The sequence below is a fragment of the Hylaeus volcanicus genome, chromosome 2 (assembly GCF_026283585.1).
Source record: "Hylaeus volcanicus isolate JK05 chromosome 2, UHH_iyHylVolc1.0_haploid, whole genome shotgun sequence".
In the NCBI taxonomy this organism is placed as follows: Eukaryota; Metazoa; Arthropoda; class Insecta; order Hymenoptera; family Colletidae; genus Hylaeus; species Hylaeus volcanicus.
Genome location: NC_071977.1, coordinates 1,601,574 through 1,617,568, shown reverse-complemented (window position 1 = coordinate 1,617,568; position 15,995 = coordinate 1,601,574). Strand labels below are relative to the sequence as shown.

The 15,995-nt window shown below is 41.1% G+C and overlaps 3 protein-coding genes and 1 long non-coding RNA gene across 8 annotated transcripts in view; 2 read left to right on the top strand and 2 right to left on the bottom strand.

The window, feature by feature from the left end:
• Window positions 1–2,172: 2,172 nt before the first annotated feature.
• Window positions 2,173–6,263, bottom strand: LOC128872268 (ankycorbin). Of its 3 annotated transcripts, XM_054114775.1 has the most exons (9): window positions 6,042–6,248; window positions 5,544–5,646; window positions 5,303–5,461; window positions 5,031–5,228; window positions 4,629–4,965; window positions 4,288–4,560; window positions 3,933–4,210; window positions 3,582–3,846; window positions 2,173–2,484 (listed from the first exon to the last, which is right to left on the bottom strand). In XM_054114775.1, exons 2-8 carry the CDS (start codon window positions 5,604–5,606, stop codon window positions 3,592–3,594), a joined length of 1,563 nt encoding a protein of 520 aa, XP_053970750.1. In that variant the 5' UTR covers window positions 5,607–5,646; window positions 6,042–6,248; the 3' UTR covers window positions 2,173–2,484; window positions 3,582–3,591. The 3 variants fall into 3 exon arrangements, with proteins under 3 accessions (XP_053970750.1, XP_053970751.1, XP_053970749.1); XM_054114776.1 differs by having other exon boundaries at window positions 2,173–3,846; window positions 3,933–4,165; window positions 6,042–6,263; XM_054114774.1 differs by having other exon boundaries at window positions 2,173–3,846; window positions 6,042–6,245.
• A 3-nt stretch (window positions 6,264–6,266) lies between these two features.
• LOC128872272 (uncharacterized) lies at window positions 6,267–6,963 on the top strand. The gene is made up of 3 exons (XR_008456136.1): window positions 6,267–6,408; window positions 6,514–6,635; window positions 6,753–6,963. It is a non-coding gene; the product is annotated as an uncharacterized LOC128872272 (long non-coding RNA).
• Window positions 6,964–8,121: 1,158 nt separating this feature from the next.
• Window positions 8,122–14,531, bottom strand: LOC128872270 (dynein regulatory complex protein 9). Its single transcript, XM_054114778.1, has 6 exons — window positions 14,396–14,531; window positions 11,549–11,647; window positions 11,195–11,366; window positions 10,738–10,944; window positions 10,537–10,668; window positions 8,122–9,972 (listed from the first exon to the last, which is right to left on the bottom strand). Exons 1-6 carry the CDS (start codon window positions 14,512–14,514, stop codon window positions 9,772–9,774), a joined length of 930 nt encoding a protein of 309 aa, XP_053970753.1. The 5' UTR covers window positions 14,515–14,531; the 3' UTR covers window positions 8,122–9,771.
• The window catches only part of LOC128872267 (acetylcholine receptor subunit alpha-like), a 73,178-nt gene continuing 71,610 nt past the window's right edge, over window positions 14,428–15,995 (top strand). For all 3 annotated transcript variants that reach the window (XM_054114772.1, XM_054114770.1, XM_054114767.1), the window contains exon 1: window positions 14,428–14,562. The gene's annotated coding sequence lies outside the window, so the exon portion shown is untranslated. The remainder of the gene's footprint in view (window positions 14,563–15,995) is intronic.

Below are 15,995 nucleotides of genomic sequence, written 5' to 3'. Positions count from 1 at the left end.
CACCTTCGGGCGCAATAATAACGATGCACGTAATCGCGGAGTATCGCATTCCCTGGACACGTTATTCGTAGCTCGCCTTTCTGTCGGTGAGAATCGACGTTGACGTCGAATCACGGGGTGTATCAATTGTAGAGAAATAATAACCGCAGGAACGATCACAACAATGAAAACTCTCCTCTTCCTTGCAGCGCGACGCACTGGACATCGCCTTCGGGTCCGGGATACGAAACATTTGGGGGGTTCTCAACCTGTCGCGACGCGATCTATGTATCTGCGAACCTTAAAGCCGCGTTTATGGGATCTATTCATTTAACGAAGCTTTGTGTACCGAATCCAAAGCTGGATAAATATTCTTCTTAGATGATAAGGTAGTACGCGTCAAATTTTTTTGTTTAGATCTAAATGTCGCAGTGCGATAATAAATGGCGTTTGATTGTTGGTTGTTCTATTAAAGGGGAACGAGTTCCTTGCGATACATTACGTTGGATACATGCACGCCGGTTCGTTGTACATAACATTAACATTTTCTATTCCCTAACACGAATATTCAGGATGTTTGTGTGAATGTAAGTGATACTTGAGTAAATTTAGTATTTGAAAAAAGGTTATAAAAAGTGTCTAAAACAGGACTGAAGGTATGGTATTGAAATAGTTGTCAAGAAGAAAGCTGAAAGAAGTTGTATACAGTGTTATGGGAATGGCTTTTGACCTTTAGACACTTTCATCTTAAATTAAAATAATTACTTTATGGGATCAAATTTGTTTTATATTTTACCATTGGTATCTCATGGATTAAGACTGAAGATATAGTGTCTGTTACGCCTCAAAACTGTATGATGAAACATAGGTGTTCTTATAGGATGTGTATTCTCAAGGATCGCATAAACCTATACAAGAATTCAGAGAGTACATCTTCCATCATTGTTACATTACTTTTTGATACATCTTCTCTGTCTTATTCAGAATATTTCAAGATGCAAAACAGCATTCTTTTATATAAAGCTATTTTATTTGTTATATTTTTATGTTACATTTCAAATATCATTTTATTTGTATTTATTTGACGTTCCTTTCTTCAACATAATATTCCAGATACTTGAATAGCAAGTTATTATCCAGCTTTGAATTCGTCCACCGTCTCTTTCCCGTTTCACGAAAACCCCGCCTCGTTAGTATTGATCCACGATCAACAGGGTTTATCTGATATATGTACCTTTGAATTTCGATTATATTGAAAGAGCGCGAAAAGTTTACGATAAAACGTTGAGCGCACGTTTCAAGGCTCCCCCCGAACGACGCTCTCGCTCAATGACGTAGTTCTGCGTAGTTCCGTACAACTTTGAATAGCAGGGGCAACGATTCGATCGATTAGAACCATGTATAGAGACGAATATTTTCTTTCCTACCCTTCTAGTCCCTGTGGGCACTCGCGGTCGTTATGAATTACCGAACAAGACCAAAGTAGCAAGCACACGCGAGCGTGCACCTTGCTACGTTTCGATTTTCACACTGTTTACGACAGCCTTTACATGGCCTTCTATTCTACCGTGCTATACATCAAACACAGTAAACACGTCGACGTTTCACAGCAGGCTGAGATTGTGCGACTGCTGCGATCGATCGCAAGAGCCAGAAACACGAGCGAACGTATACATATATCTACAGGCAGTGTAGAGACGAGACCCTTTGTCGACACCATTACGTCGAAAGTATACGATAGAATCTTCTCCGTAACCGTACCGTTTATTCGTAACTTACTTATTGATCTTACGATCAGGAAATAGTTCGATTAGTATCTCTTCTTTCAACGTGAAGCTGAATGGAAATCCATTGAAATGATCGATGAGCAAAGTTTTTAAAATATGAAACTTTTCGTGTAGACGGTGCTGCCACGAGTGTTTCAAATCGATAGCGCGGGAGACATTTCCGTTAGGTGATCGATCGCGTTCGTGTGTCTCGAAATTACAGAAAAGATCTCTGAAAGTTTGACTCTTTTTTTGATACTTTGCGTCTATAAATCATCGATTAAAACTGTGAACAATTCGGTTGTCTGACTCGTGTAAGTTAAGTTTACGTGTTGAGAAATGATTCATGGCACGCTACACAAAACTATCGTATCTTTCGAAGGAAATAAGAGACATAATTTTCCGACCAGCGTAATAATACAAACGATTCATGAAATATAAAATGTTTATTTCAGAATTAAAGTTCTTCTAACTTTGCATCAACAACTCCTATTAGCGTATGTATAAATGATTGTATTTACAACATATATTACTAGAAAAAGGTCTTAGTATTATATCAATGGTTGTGTTTGATGATGTTTGATACTGTTCAATTCCCTCTCATACTTTATACACGACGCCATTTTTACCTGAGTAGACTACTTTCTTTTGTCTGCTGTACATAATCCTATTTGTCATGTGTCCTTAAACTAGAAGTTTCAATATTGGGGTATCAGTTGAATACATAGCACCGTACAGGCTGTTAGATAAAAAAAAAAAAAAGGCTTATTATTCATCCGTTCACAACACATTTAAACTGTTTATGCGTTCATCGCTCTAGAACTGTCGAGGAAATACTTGGAATGAAATCACCCTATTTGTACGAAAATATATAAAGTGACAACAGTATCCAAATAATGCATAAATCTATTCTTTAAGTAAAACTCATTTTACGCAATTGATAAATCTATTTAATTTAATCATTTGCTTTCCACATTTTGTGTTTTAGTAGAAACAATTTTTTTACTCAATTTTATCAACTTTATGTTATATTTATAACATTTTAAAACTTTTATAGAAATTGTGACAATTCTAGTTATTCATCAATACTGCATAATCATTTTCCGATTACTATGCAATCTTACGACATATATAAAAATTTACTATGTACAAAATCGATCATATACAATTTAAAAATACTCGTTTTCCTTTAATATCCATTACTTACTTTTTATATTAGTTTTTATTTTAATAATATATAACAACGCGTTCAATGTGGAAATTCTATACAATGTCAAGACATACAACAGAAATAACTAAATAATAATAAATATTAAATTCATAATTCGAATTACTCTGAAACTAACGTTACTGTATAAAAAAAAAAGCGAGTTTTGTTTCAATTTATTGGAGAACATTATGTGGAAAGCAAATTGAACATTTTGTGTATACACATGTACACTTTTAAAAAACATTTGATTGTTGTAAAAACCCGACTCAATTATACATAACATTGGCAGCTTTTAAAAAGCATCCATATATTAAATATACGATTATGCCCTGTAAAATAAAAAATTAAATTTTCCGATATATATCGAGAGTAGTTGCAATATGCAATTGAAAATCTTATAGGTTCTTAAAAATACTCTTTACAAAAATAAGCAGTTAGTTATGAAAAGCTTGCGTAAGTACTATTACAATGCTTCGTAATGTGGGATTGAAAAAGATAAACAAATTAAAGTATAGGGATACAATTTTCGATCGAGTTCTTTTATAAAACTGAACATTGTATACGTTAAAAGCTTTTTGTAGAAAACGCAGGGCTACTAATAAAATTAAGATGAATGCAAAACATACTCATATGAAATCACTTAGATGTTCTTTGCGCTGTTATGTTTTTAAGTTGTTGTTTATATATTTCTGCTTCTTCTTCTTTCTTTTGAAGCCGCTTACGGTACTCGGCTGCTTGTCTTCGAGCTTCCGCTAATTGTCTATTCAGTACGGCAATGTCCATTACCGGTTCGTTATTATCCGTATTATCCTCTTCGGTAATTTCTTCTATATCGTCGTCTAATTGTAGAATGATTGGCTCCATTTTGGTGGAAGAACTAATTATCTTGTTCTGTTAAAATCATATGATACAAATGAGTTTAATATCATAAATACCCAATGAAAGTTATCGCATTTATTTTATTGTTGACTTCGTACCTCCGGCGAAGATATTATGTTTTTCGATTGCGTGAGTGTTGGTATGGGTGTAGTACTGGAAATAGAGGAAATGAATAATTTTCCAGCTTTATTATCCACAGAAGATCTTTTTAATATATTTGGTCCTCTGGATGTTAGGGTAGGTGTATTATGATTTAAAATTTGATCTGCTCTAATTGCTATCACTTTTCTAGGAGTTCCTTTTTTCCCAGCTACTTGAAGTCGTTTCACTCCTATCGAAGAATTTCTTGTTAAGTTCAGAGCAAGTTTACCAGCTTCTGCGGAACGAAATTATTAATGTTGACAAAATCGAATGTAAATTATAAAATTTACATCACGTTTGAATATTTCATACCCGTTAAAACAACTGTTCTTCCGCTTTCCATGGCATTTTCTACAATGGAAGAATCATTATCTACAGGTATCATTGTGATTCCATGAGCTTCTAATAATCTAAACTGCTTGTTCACTCCTCCAACAGCTGTAATATCTTTACGCTTTTTACTGTTAATATTATTCGGATTGGCAATTTCATCCATGTCTTCTACTTCTTTTTCTTGGTCGGCATCGGTATTTGGCTCAACGTGAATTTGTTGAAAGATCATTCGTGGCTTTTTTCCTACTTGTACTGAACATTTCATAAATATTAATAACGTCGATATTTATGTCATTTTTCACAGAGATGAAATACTATACCTTGTGTTATCTTTCTTCTAGGTTGCGACGGTTGTTGCGACAATTCAAATTTCTGTTGTTCTTCCTCTCTTTCGGATTCCAACTGTATTAAATTATGAGTTGCAACTTCTAGTTCCGCTGAACTCACTTGATTTTGCTGATGAGCTCTTATGCCTATGATCTCTCGCTCTTGTTGTAATATATCTACCAAGTCCAATCTGTCGTGCTCCAATGCAAGACTAATCGGTGTTTTGTCAAATTTACTAGTGGCATTTGCATCTGCTCCATGTTCCAATAGAACGTGCATTACTTCTATATGTTCTCGTTCCACTGCCCAGTGTAAAGGAGTCATTTTCAACTGTGAACATTGTTTTGATTATCTACACTATGGACTTTTATATATAAAATTATTATTCTAATTACCATGTCTCTACTATCAACATCTGCACCATAATTAAGAAGTAATTGTGCCATCTGGTGATGGCCTTCGTATGCAGCCATATGTAAAGGTGTTCTGTCAACTTTTGTTCTTGCATCCCTTGAAATTCCAGCTCTAAGTAAAACCTCTGCGGTATCTGTATGATTATTTTGTGCAGCAAAATGCAACGCGCTTGTGCCCAACTAATAAAGAAAAACTTGGCTCATGTTCTATCATGTAACAACCGTTTCATCTATTTTATTATTTAAATATATACCCAGTCTGTAGTAAAGGGTGCACCTCTGCACATTAAATCACGAACAGTATCCGTGTCCCCATATTTTGCACTAAACAACAGCTGTTTTCCCAGCTCCACTATCGACAAGGCATCTTGGGATCTCGCACGATGAGACACGTCACAGGAAAGAATTTCAACCTAAGAAACATGTACAGTTCAAATAATGTGTACAAAAGATAAGGAATAATAAAGATTGTTACAATACAGTGGATGTACATACTGGAATAAGGGTGTCAGAGTCCAGACCCTCGATATCAGTAGTGCAAATACTTTCAGCTTGCATTTTTGTGTACCGTACTCAATCCTATTCTTTTCGATGCACACTAAAATCAAATGATCCATAACAGGTGATTGCATTTGGGCTATATTCAAAGTAAATGGGACTAGTTGTGACCATTCCATTTTTCACTCTGAGTAATTTCACTATTGTTCGACCTTGAGGTGCCGGAATCGAAAGTAGGTCGCAAAAATAAAAATTTAATTTCAATTCGGCAGAATTATCGCAATCTACTCGTTTTTGCCTACTTCCTTGGAAACGTAGCGTGTATATTTTTCGAAATTTTCTTCAGTACAGGATGTTTTTATTTTGCCATTTCAGATTGTGAGGAACTTCCTGTTCCTGTTCATTAAACGGAAGTCCCATGCCATAGGCCCCGTGTTTTGTGCCCAAAAGTGATTCAAATCGACCAAAAATAGCGTGGAAGGAGGATATACTTACGGCCAGTACATTATTCTTGCTTTTTAGCGATTTTTCCTGCTGTTTTCCGACTCGCACACTTCCTTTCAGGAATTGTTCCTCCCCACAGCCTTCTCGATTTACCGTCTTGGTAAAGTTTCATGAAAATGGCGACACCTTGGCGCCATTCCTAATACAATTTTATTATCATTGTAAATAGCCCTTAACATTACTGCAAAAGTGTTTTTTCCAGTTAAAACTGTTGTGTCATATAGAATAACCTATTCGTCCACTGGATTTTTATCGTTCTATTCGAAGGGATAATATGGAATAGTAAAATATGTTCGCAGCATGGCAAATCTACAGCGCCACGTTGCGGTGTATGTAGGAAACACGTTGCATTAAATAGGTTAGGTATATATTAAACTTAAGTAGGGTTAGGTTACATTACAGAGTTTTCTTCGCAGAATGTATTTCGAAATAGTTAAAATAATAAAAATAATACAAATTACAGATACATAATGGATAGAGTGGGTATTGAGACATCTACGATCGATCGTTTACGTCTGATAAACAGAAAATATTCGTTAGAACCAAAGCGTAACGTATATATTATTAAACGTAGTTTATGACACAGTACGTCTGCGTTTAGTACATGTTTTTTTTTACGAATGTATCTGCATAAGATCGAAAGGATTTTGATTCATTTTTTACCGGTGTGGGTAACAAAAGAATAAAAGTTTTCGGTTGCAGGTAATCAACACGAGCTATATCGATCTTCAAGTAAGACATTTTTCCGTTTTTTACTCGTAACAATGAGCGTGTCCCATCATTGCTTGCAATACACGTCATCGTTTAGTATTCGATTACTATATACCTGATTCGATTCAGATCTTTATCAGTGAAATGGAAAAGGTAAACGATGCGAATCGTTAAAAGGAAAGTACATTTTAGTTTAGTGATCATATATCTACATTAAATATTCATGAGATTTTCTTTCTCCTCTCCTCTTGCTCCACGAATCTCCACTTTCTCCGACTTTTCGGTCATTCGCTTCTGTTTTCATCTACGTTCTTTCGCCTTGTGGTTGACCTAAAATTGCAGAGATAACGGAGCAGTAAGGTGCAACAACAATGAATATCTTTGTGTACCTCGGTGCATCTCGTTACCGAGATGCAGTTTAGAAGAATGTGTACACGCGCGAGGAATGCGCTCGCGTCTGCTCTCTACGAAGGGTAACTAGTCTAGGTCGGACAGTTATCGATCGTTGGTTATGGCTCTCTGTCACAGTTGATAATATCGAGGCTGGATTGATGGCTCGTATATCAACTGAATTATCTAAGTGAGGTTAGTTTGTCTCGAGTAAATAATATTCAGTTGATGAAATTGTAAATTTGTTAAATATAATCGATACGACGGGCTAGAGAATGTCTTTGATGCTTACAACGGGTGTTTACTTGTTGGTAATTGCACCAACTCTTGTAATCTAACGAAATATTAAAAATAAGTCGAAGGAGATGTAGTAGTGGTTGTCAGCGGGTTGTTAGTGGTTCAAACAAAGAAGAATTTAGATCGAAGCTCGAATGAAAGAAGCAATTGTTCCGTATTTTCGATGTATTTTATCCAGAGGAATCATTTTCTGTTCGATTGTATCGCGAATTATGACGTAGCCTGTATAAAAGCTGGGTCAGGAAAGCATTGCATATATGCGGACCGTACTATCGGGTGCGTGCACCGCCACATCGCGTTAACCATTCCTTATATCGTAATCTAAGGAGGTGGCTGGCCGCACGGTCACGGGGGTGAGCTTGCATGCTTTCAAACAGAGTAGGTTAGAGGGTTCGTGAATTTCTCATGAAGGAAAATGCAAGGCTCGTCGTTGTCGGCTGTCGCGGCAAGAACTTTCCCTGCGACAAACGGCCGATGAGCGACGAATCACGCTACGAACATCCACCGATATTATCATTAAACTTGTTTTCTTTTTTTATTCCTTGTTTTGGTCCCGCAGTCTGAAACCGTGTTAACACGTTGATCGCCACGTGTGTTGATCACCGTATGTGGGTGACAGTGCTTTTCACCGAATAACTAAAAATCTTAATTCTGAAAGTTAAGCACGAAAGAAAACGAATTTAAGTTACAAAAACAAGTACCACGATAGATGTTTGATCACGTGGTCTCCGATAGTCTGAATAATATTTAATCCTAGCAGAAATTTTCAAGAATATTTCTCTGGCAGTGAACGTGTTAACCGATGTACCGATATTTTTGCACCGGGTAATTTTCGAGGTTTTTGGTAAATAGAAAATAATAAAGAATAGAATAGAGAATGTCCGATTACCGCAGTAAAAATATCTGGCACGATCGAGCCAGGGAACAACAATCGGGATCGCGTCCGACAATGTTGCGCTTTGCGTGGTCGCGCGCTAGGAGAACCTAGCAAAATAACTAAAAACTGTTCAAACGAGCATCTAGCTGTGCAAGCCCGCGTGTTTTCAATGCGACGGTCAGGAAAAAACTGGAGCCCTCGGGCAGGATTTTCAGTCGTCTGGTACGGTCGCACGCTCCTTACTCGGACACTGTGACCGGATCGGAATTAATTTTCATTACGCGACTAGCGAGTGTGCACTTGCATTCAACGGTGTATCCATTTACGTTCTCGTAAATACCTCTGCGTAGAATGTTCCGTAATGTACAGCAGTGGATTAGGATACTTTGGTACGAGTCTTTGTTGAATATGCCTGCATTTAATTGGAGCTCGTGCGTTACAGTACTTGCGTATACAATTATAGAGAGACGCATTGATAACCGGAGATATCAAGGATATACATACACATATTGGGCTGTCTGAAAAGTTCATGCCGATTTTTAGTAGGCGGTACAGGTCTGTATATTATATCAGAATGGATGAAAACAAATAAGATGTGTACATTCCTTAACAGGTGGAAAGGTTGTGGAACAAAATGGTACATATAAAATGTACATATAATTCACTAAATATACATGAAAATTCAAATATGCCTTTGAAGTTTTCTTGAAAATAGGCATGAACTTTCCGGACAACCCGATACATCAAGAGATAAATATTCTACCGTGTAAGATCATTAAAGGTCGCAAATATGCAATTCGACGGTACATATCGCGGATTCGAAGACGAAGTTACCTCGATCATCGTCCCGTTGTTTACTTTCGTGGGACTAATTCGTAGCAAGAACTTTCCGGAAGAGAACCTTCACCCTGGCGCGGAACGCAAACTTCTACTTGGTTAATAAAATATGTCAGCTCCGAGAACGGTGGCGAAAGCCTTCAATTATTGTAATGGTACAGTCTACGAAGGTATAGACAATGTGCAAAGTGTTTCGTGCCGCATGTAGCAGACGATGCCGAGCCACGCTCGCTATTAGGGTGTTCCGCGCGGCGTTTCTGAACACCGCAGGATCCCAGGAAGTGCACCACGGGAAACGAGGTTCTTGCGTGAACCGTACACTTGGTTGGTGACCGTTCTTCAGTTTCGTATCGCGCCAGGAACGAGAGGAATCGTGACTCGGTGCGAACCGTTCGCCAACGTCGTCTCTTGCTTTTCGTTCATTCCAGTAAATCGAGTTCGAACGATACGTTTTCTTATTCCGAACGTGCTGACTGTACTTTGTAAAAACCGACGGGAATCCGTGCTTTCGGAAAAGAGTAAACATTTGTTCCTTCGGCGATCGGCCGAACAGGGGGTGGCTCGCGTGTTTGCACGCGGCAGTATTAACGGGTAACCCAAACGAAAGAGTTATTTCTTCGACTTGGTCGGTCGCTTCTTCTTTTTTTCCTCGGGTCGATACGGCCCCAACTTTCGCCGTACCATAACGCCTCGCCACCAAGCTTGAATCCTGATCGCGCTTCTTCGAGCGCGCTCTTTCTGCTCCTTCTCTTTTCTCAGCGTTTCTTTTTCCGTTAGATACGCGTCTATGAATTCCTGGTTGTGGCGATACTGAAACGATTACGTCGCGGTGTCATCGATTTGGCGATCGTAGCAGAGGAGAAAAGAAAATGCGAGAGAGAACAAGCACACGGATGAAAAACAGAAAAACGTGATCGCCGTCTTTCAAGCGGTATCTTTATACTCGCGTTCTCTTTACGTACGTACCACTTCGGCAAAGAGAAAGAGAGTATTATTTTTCGATATCCAAGGATCGTTGGAGAAGCGTGGAAATCACGGAATTTTTTTGTTCGCGCTCGAAGAATTTCACGTGATTTAGAGTAGCCAGAAACAGGTACTTGACACGAGTTATCGATTTCCTAGCAGAATTTCCGCATTGCACGTAGATGCTAAGCTCGCAGGAGCAGGCTACCGAGCTTGATTTCCAATAGGCTTAACGCGACCGTGATGCAGTAAATCAACGGGTCACGTGAAACACTTAGCGAGACAGTGATTATATTTAGAGTTAACTCGTTTCCGATATGTCGGATTAATATGATTCGCCAGAGCGGAAAGAAATCCTGGGAAAGCTGAGCAAAGGAAAAGTCTATCGTTCGGAACGAAAGCTACGGGCACCTCTACTTCGAGTTCCTCCAATTCCTTTCGACGCGTTTTTATCTCCCAACGTAGCCGTCGAATCTCCCTCTCGTACATTGCTCTCTCTCGAACGTATCGTTCCTCCAATTCCTTGGATTTCTCCTCGAACGACTGTGAATTCGAAAACATTCATCGGAGATTCGCATTCGCGGAAACCGCGTATTTATTACGCGTACTTACCGCTGTTTCCCGGGTTAGAAATTTCGTCAGTTCGTTGTGGACCCGTTCCTCGTTTTTTTCGCGAACGCGCCGGTCGTTTAATATCCTTTCCAACTTTTCTATTTCCATCTCACCGCGCAGAACGTTCTGCTCGTATCTGGCTGTTTCCCAGGCGGTAACATATTCCAACTCCGCGTCCGCAATTAATTTCAGTTTCTCTATGTCTCTCTGTTGTTTCAAATGCGAAATTACCATTTCCGCGAATTAAAAATTACCAACGCGCACGCCAGGACCTCGTTCCCGGACGAGAGAAAGAAAGAGATCAGTCCTAGGAAGGAACCCCGGGTTCGTTCGACAGAACCGATCTTTCCTTTCCTCTAGAATAGAGTCGAGCAGCAATCGATTGCTTCAATGTTAACTTTCGGTAGCGTTACATTTTCTAAGATCACATTTCTTCCCCGACACTGTTCTACGATACCTGTTCCTCGGCTAGTTCGTTCAGTATACGCTTCTTCTTCTCTTCGATAGCGATCGTCTCGTCGTTGAACATCTTCTCCAACTGTGCTCCGACTTCTTCCAACTTGTCGCTTTCCGCGAGGAGGGACCTCTCCTCTTTCTCGTGCGCGATCAAGCTTTCGACCAGGACCTTGCTTTCGGCAAGAACAAGAAGCAACGTTCAAGGGAAATCTAATATCTTCTACACGGTTCGTTAAAAATCTCGAAAGAGCCTCTCGGAGTAAATTTCGATCGACGAACAAGTTCTCTCGAAAATTCTATCCAGAAAGAACTCGCTCGACGATCCGAGACGATTCGTTCGAGTCGTTCCTCCAACCTGTCTTCGTAGAGTTCCGTGAACGCAGCTCGTTCTCTCGGATGTTCGATTCCCGCGATGTCATCGGGACCGAGTCGCACGTCCGATATTTCCAAGTCACTGCAACATGCATAGACACGTATGGCAAGCATCTCGCTCTTCGGTAACGTATATTTTAACAGGTTTTATTTTTCTCCCGAGTCGGTATCGCGCGACGTTATTGCACTTCTCGCGGACATACGGTGCGACGTACTCGGCCTCGGAATAAATGCAGTCAACAGGGATATCGTTATCGCGTCCCGCTGGTTTTTTCAGGGTGCTGTGGTAAATGGCCAGCGCGTTCGCGTACTCTTCGAGCGCTGCTGAAATTGCCACCCGTTCCGCGGGGGACATCCGTGAAGAACCATTTGTCGCGAGTGTCGCCATTGAGCGCGAAGGTTTTTCACCCCTTTCGCAGTTCACCTCGCGGCTTTCGTTTCGGTTTCAACCTTTGAAATTGAATCGCACGAGTGAAAAATCGTAACGTGAAAAGGTAATTAAAACGGACATGATTTATTTGAACTCTTACGTAGCGATAGAATCGAATCAAATTGATATTATACGCAGCGTGAACGTATTTTCAGATGTAACGTTTACTCTCGACTCCAGAGTTTCGATGAGTCGTACGAAAAATTTAAATCATTTAACGCGTTCATCGTCCACGTCAGCCATCTATCGATGCCGATGCTTTACACTGGAACGACTAAATAAATGAATCGCGAAAGTCAAGCGTCGAAGAAAAGAAATCTAGATGGAATATCTTGCAAATATGAACAGCACGATAAATGTAAGATCCCAGAATTTTTTTTAAAAAAATAACTGAAGTTTCTGCGACTACAACTCGAAGCACGCGTCTGTAAAACTAATCATGATACGGCGTGCTTCGGCAGAACTAAATGTTGCTCGATAAAGGTGGCTCGCAGAGGTTCAAAACACGTGATTCGGTTTGATCCATTGGCGCACGTTGCCCGTGGAAACGAGCGTCGAGACGCGTAGCACCCGTTTGTATTTCTGCTTTTTGTTGCGGCGAAGAATTTCGCAGTATTTAGCGATCTCGGTATCCTCTCTGCAGCGAACTCTTCTCTTTACACGGTCCTCTCAAGTTTTCTAGGACGCGTCGATATGCGGATAGGCTCGATCGTTGACATTTTATTATCAAGAATTTCAGGTACTTTATTTTTCCCACGGTCGGAAGTTTCGAGTATCCGAAACGAGGAAGAACTGCAATAGACGGTCGAGGGAGGAACTGTCGAGTAGCCGACGACGTTATAGGAACCCTCCCGCGTTGAACCTTGGCCGAAGAATTCATCGGAAAGAATATCCTGTGGATACTGGACAACTTTCTTTCTTCATTTCGCTCGCCAATTGTCTTTCCTCCTAGTCAGTCAACGAAGAAAGAAAGGCACGTTCCGTTCTGATTGAAAAACTTTTTCGTACTTGACGGGCTTTAATCGAAACTGCATTACCTGAGAGTTTCGTCGCAGGAGATTCAAAATCAGTTCGCTGGTAGAGTCGTTGTTCGAAGCCACGAAACGACGAATCTTTGTTTCTCGATGCAGGGTGCGGCAGAAATAACTCGCACATTTTAAAAAAACGATTGGAAAAAAGTGGTACGAGATACCACCGGAAACATTTTATTTTTTAAATCTAGATATAAAAAAGTTTTTTTTACTTTATGTCTTTTTACTTTATGTTTTAAAAATTATGTCGTCGAAACGGTAGCCATTACGGGCGATACACATTTGGAGTCGTTCTTGAAAGTTTTCCGTCGTTCTCGCTAGCATTTCGGGGGGGGGGGGAAATTCTTTCAATTTCCTCTTGGCCTCCTTTGATTCAAGGACCAAGGACGATGTTTGAGAACCTCGGCCTTGAGGTAACCCCACAGAAAAAAGTCACATGGACTTAAGTCCGCCGAGCTACTTTTTTTCATATCTAGATTTAAGAAATAAAAAGTATCTGGTGTTATCTCGTAACATTTTTTTTTCAAATCGTTTTTTAAAACGTGTTAGTTATTTCTGCCGCACCCTGTGCAACGAGCACAGTGATTTCGACGAAAGTAGTAATCTTGGTCGGTCGCTGACATTCGAACTGTGCGCGCCAATTTCGAATTACACCTAATTTGCATTCCCGCGGTCGCCCGAGGGCAACGTAGACGTAAAAAGTTTTCATTCGGGATAACATGGTAATTCTCGCTGATAACCTATTCGTACTTGATTCTAAAAAGAAACCAAACGGGACGTAGAAGAAAGAAAAAGGAAATTTACAAAAAGAAAGTTTGTCAGAGAAAGTCGCGGGAAATGAACAGTTTTCGGGTTCGTACGATTCGACTGTAATTAGTCGTTTGTTGGAAAACTAAAGCCGCGGGAATGAAACCGCCTTAAGCTCCAAGTTTGACAAACGCTTAGGCTTTAGTTTGACAAAGGTGACAGAAACACGTCGGAAACATCGGTCGCGGGATCTAATGCGCTTCCGAAAAGTTTTGCCGTGCACGAGAATTCCGTATCGCTCTCGAACGAGGAAAGCTTGAACGAGGAAGGCTTGAACAGCGGCCGCGGGGTGGGGAGAGCGCGCGCATGCGCAGACTCAAGGCGGCGTCGCGGCTGCGCAGTGGTGCCGCGAGTGTGGCGAGGCGCGAGGGCGGTGTCGGTGGTGGAAGCAGGGAAACGTTTTCTACCCTTTGCGAGTCGTCGTTGTCGTTGTCATCGTACGGTCGGTCGTCTGTCGTTTCGTTTGTGCGCGCTGGCGGAGAACGCGGTGCAGTGAGTGGTATCGTTTCCGCAATCGTCGCAGTCTATACATCGCGTATAGATCGTTCGCGTCGTAGCTTACCTGTCGCGTAGCTTTCTCAGAGTCGCGTATGATACCTCGATGTGTCGACCTGTCGAGAGGCATCCTCGATCACGGTGGAATCGAAGGTTATAACCTGTTATCGTCGCCGCCATCGTCATCGACGCCGCCGACGTCGTCGTCGTCAGTCCCGATCAGCTGTCCCGACGGTGAGTAACCAAACATCTTCTTTCCCACCGTTTACTTTTTTCCGCGTGTACGCGCGACTCCGCCGTAGACCGTTCGTATCCGTCGCCAACTCCTCGGAGTTAACCTAGTTGCGATCCCTTTGGAACGCCCTCGTGTTTATGCCGCGAAAATGCGAATCGTTTGAAACGCCGGGGTGTAGGAGTGCCGCGTGAAACGTGCGTAAAATCGTCGTTCGTGGCTCTGCGATCGTTCCTTCCGTCACGTTCGTTTCCTCGATCCCGATGAATACGGATTCGCTCGATGCGAACCGGACGGATTATCGATCTATCGGCGTTCTGGATGCTGCTGCTGTTTTTGGAATCCCGCGGAGAATTCCATACCTATCAAGATTAACCTAGTTACGAATCTTCGAACCGCCCTTCCGTTTCGTACGTGAAACAGTGAAACGTACGAACGCGTCCGATGGTTCGTATTTCGGAGTTCTGACGCGACGAAAGAGTATCGAGGTACGCTTCGGCTTCGATCGTGAGTAATTGGACGATTAATTAGTTTCTGATGGGGGGGGAGGGGGCGAATCTATCTAATCAAGCAATTAGTAACAATTCCCCGGAGACTTCTCGAAGCGTGCACGGCACAAAGAGCCAAATTGCGGAAATATTCGTCTATCTATCTATCTCTATCGTGGTTCCTGGTTTAGTGGTCGGTGGTTTCGCGGGTAAATACGAACCGTTGAGCGTTTTCTTGGACGGTTCTGCGGACCTGTATTTGGTCGCGCAGCGTCCTGAATTCCGTCAGGGTTAACCCAGTTACGGGATCTTCGGAACGCCCTCGTGTTTACACCGCGAAAAGAACGAACGTTCGAAAGTTCTGCGAGAAAGCCGACGTATTCTGATTACGGCCCGCGCACACGCCTCCTCTTCTCCCACTGTTTATACTTCTCGGTTCCGCGACATCGATACTCGTGCTTAATTAACGACATTAATTAGGTCGTTAATTGCCGAGTACCCTCCACGGCGTAACAAATAACGAGGCTCGATGTTTTTGGAATCGTTACCCTTATTCTTCTCGCGATTTTATTACCCCCCTTCGTCGTAACCGAGTACACCGTAATCGAGTTGGACGTACCATTTAACCGGTGATTAATCGTCCGGACAGTCTTGTTTTATTCTCAAGCTGCCCGAGTACTCGATACGTTTGAGTAATAGCTGGAGCGCTCCACTTTTTCAATCGTACGCCAACAAACGAATTATTCAAAAGGAATTATTCGAGCTGCTAGAAATATACAAGCTGTCCGGAGCTTAGTACACCTAAGGTGTACTTTATTTTCCGAAAATTCTGCATCGACTGTGAAAGTGATACAGATTTCTCTACAGAAACATTGCGACGCAGAAATGATCGTAACCTAGATTCGATCTGAACTATGGATTGTCGTTACAATTTTTTTTTTTTTTTT